General features: G+C 35.8%; 1 protein-coding gene across 1 annotated transcript in view; it reads right to left on the reverse strand.

The window, feature by feature from the left end:
- Positions 1 to 3,192, reverse strand: part of LOC107741099 (mediator of RNA polymerase II transcription subunit 12-like) — a 42,173-nt gene that overhangs the window by 37,714 nt on the left and 1,267 nt on the right. Inside the window, exons 3-5 of the mRNA XM_016553692.1 lie at positions 2,690 to 2,919; positions 2,543 to 2,602; positions 1,873 to 2,049 (exon numbers count right to left, since the gene is read on the reverse strand). Of these exons, the coding sequence (XP_016409178.1) occupies positions 1,873 to 2,049; positions 2,543 to 2,602; positions 2,690 to 2,919 (467 nt within the window). The remainder of the gene's footprint in view (positions 1 to 1,872; positions 2,050 to 2,542; positions 2,603 to 2,689; positions 2,920 to 3,192) is intronic.

A 3,192-nucleotide genomic window follows, 5' to 3' on the forward strand; every position in this document is an offset into this window, starting at 1 on the left:
TGCATGAGATTGCATCCACTGAAAATTCAAATGTTGCGAAAACTGTTTCAGGTATGTTAATTCATTTCTATCGTCTGTTTGAACTCGGCACTGTTTTCATTCGGGAATCAGTCTGTAAAAAGCATTTCACATGTACAGGCCGAGTGGGGCACAAACGGGGGGTTAATTGTAACACTACGCAATTTAAACATTTCCACACGCTAGCATAACAATATTTACAAAATTCCGTTTTATTTCCTTGCCATATCATCTCTATATAGAGAAAAATGTGCCAAAGTTCAAAAATCTTTTGAAGATATCGCTGAACATTTATTTAACCATTGCAAAAGTACATTTCTGACTGAAGTAAATTTGTCATCTCAGTTTTTAGTGTTTATTTAAAATGAGACATCTGTTTATTATTTCTCCCCGACCCCTATTTATTATTCGCTCTCCCCTACACACACGGAAGGAGCATGAATGCATTTTCTGCGCTGAACCTCGCGATGAGTTTAACAACACTTACAGCGGATTACAGTTCACCGGAGTGAGCGTGTTTCGAGTTTTTATAGACATTTCATATTTTAACACCTGTAAACAGAAATTAAAACGTAAATATTAGTAGTGAAATTTTTCAGTTGTACTATAAAATAAAATAAAACTTAATTAATTTCTGCCATATTATACTTTTAATTAAGATTAAGCTTAAAGTAGGTTAATGTCAATTGTTTTTTGATCTCAAATATTTTGGTGGGTCGTGAAATAGGTTATACTTGTCTAGGTGGGTCGTGGAATGGAAAAGTTTGGGAACCCCTGAGCTGTTTTCGGAGAGAATCATAAAGCTGTATCTTTCTTTTATAAATATGATAAAACTAAAGACTTTCTTTGGAGAAATGAAGGATGCAATACTACTCTATAGGTACTCAAGATTAACATGAGATTGGGCGAAACTGTGTGTGTTATGTCACAATGTTATGCTCAATGTTATGCTCAACAAGCCTGCATGCATTTGATCAAACAAACAGCAAAATTAGTAATGCTGTGAAATTACTCTAATTTAAAATAACTGTTTTCTATTTAAATATCCTTTAAAATGTCATTTATTTCTGTGACCAAAGTTGTATTTTCAGCATCATTACTCCAGTCTTCAGTGTCACAAGGTCCTTCAGAAATCATTCTAATATGCTGATTTTGTGCGCAAGAAACAATTATTATTATCAATGTTGAAAACAGTTTGTGGAAACCCTGAAGGAAAACCTTTGCTACTTAAAAGAAAGTAAGTTTTGCCTCTTTGTCACCATCTCTGTTTGAAAACCTGCAATTGCAGCTGTTTGCGGAATTATCTTCCTTGCGTGTTATTATTATTGTTATACTTTGTTCTCAAATTATTAGTTAACAACATCAGCATTTCCTATAGTGTGTATTATCGTGTAGATTTCAATTTCTGCACAGTCTAATCTAATTGTCATACTCTTCGAATTTCATATTAAGAAATTCTTTTAACCCAAAAAGCAAATTATTCTGCCTTCGAACTGGTTTTCTTTAAAATACAAATCTTGTGTGACAACTTCTTTATGTTTACAGACGTGACGTAATGACGCAGTGCCATGCTGGAATTTCCCATGAAAACCTACCCGTACCACTCAAATTAGAAAACATTATTAGAAGCTAACCGTTGTGAATCGAGCTAAAGTAAGGCGATAGTTTTGAACACTGGCTGGTTATGTACTTGCTCAAATATTGATTTCAGATCATTTTTAACCAAAAAAAAGTTACGGACTGCAGCTTTAATAGTGAGAATTGGTCCCCAGACTATAGTGTGACCTTATTAGCACATCTATATCTATCTATGTTGTGAAAGCATCATTTCCCATCAGTCCTGCGTGAGCTCACCTGAGGAATGGGGAAGTGGGTGGCGTACTGTATGTGACGGGGCTGCTCGTAAACCAGCGGGAAGGCCGGGTCCATGCCCTTATCCTTGGCAGTGCTTTTGCTCTCCTGTTCTGAGGCAGGTTTCTCCGGGGAAGGGCTTCCCTTCGACTCACAGTGCATTGGAGGAGAAAACATCTGCTGAAGGTTGACGACAATACATTTAGTCAATGACTTCGGTTAGCAAACATCAGGTACCATCGCTACTACACTGCAAAAAATGCTTTTCTTACTTAAATTTTTTGTCTTGTTTCCAGCCAAAATATCTAAACATTCTTAAATCAAGAAAGATTTTCAAGACAAGTAAAAATTATTGTCTTCTGACAAGTCAAAAGTTTTTTCTTGAAACAAGCAAAATAATCTGGCAATGGGGTAAGCAAAATAATCTTGTTTTCTGTTTGAAATAAGATTATTTTGCTTACCCCATTGGCAGATTATTTTGCTTGCTCTAAGCAAAAACTCACTTAATTTTGACTTGTTTTTTCTGAAAACAAGACAATAATTTTTACTTGTCTGGAAAATCTTGATTTAAGAATGTTTAGATATTTTGGCTGGAAACAAGACAAAAAAATCTAAGAAAAGCATTTTTTGCAGTTTACAAAACAGGCAAGTGTAGTGAAATACTTTCTCCAACCTCATCAAAGTTAGCGCTCGAGTTGTGATCTATCTCCATTGATTCGGACATACCAGTATCCTAAAAAAAAACAAATAGAATTAATAGCAATAAAGTATGACCAATCATTTTCCACTACATTGTGACCGGGAAAAAAAAGCTACTTGCCTCCATTTTAACACTGCTTCCTGCATCCTGCTCTTTGCGCTCTGATTCGTCAGAGGGCTCGTCGCCGGGGGAACGTGGGCGGGGCAGATGGGAGTCGGAGGCCAGGTCGCCACGGGAGATGAGGGTGCACATGTAGATGTTGTGTGAAAAGACGTCATGACGGATGAGCTCGCAGAAGAGGAGCACGAGATTGGAGAACTCCACTCGCTCGCTCTCGTTCCTGGGCTCAGCTTCACAGGCACACAGAGAAGCATTTAGATTTAGTTCATTTATACCTCATTTAAAAGCGTAATCCATCTCTAAAGTGGTTAATGGAACTGGAAATATATTTATTTATGGCTGTCGAACGATTAATCGTGATTAATTGCATCCAAAATAAAAGTTTGTTTATGAATACACACACATACATGTATATATTAAACAAATATTTCTATGCATATGTATATTTATATAGAATTTATATTATATATATATATATATATATATATAAATATAGCATATCT

Source organism: Sinocyclocheilus rhinocerous, unplaced genomic scaffold (assembly GCF_001515625.1).
Source record: "Sinocyclocheilus rhinocerous isolate Xijiao unplaced genomic scaffold, SAMN03320098_v1.1 scaffold44, whole genome shotgun sequence".
Lineage (NCBI taxonomy): Eukaryota > Metazoa > Chordata > Actinopteri > Cypriniformes > Cyprinidae > Sinocyclocheilus > Sinocyclocheilus rhinocerous.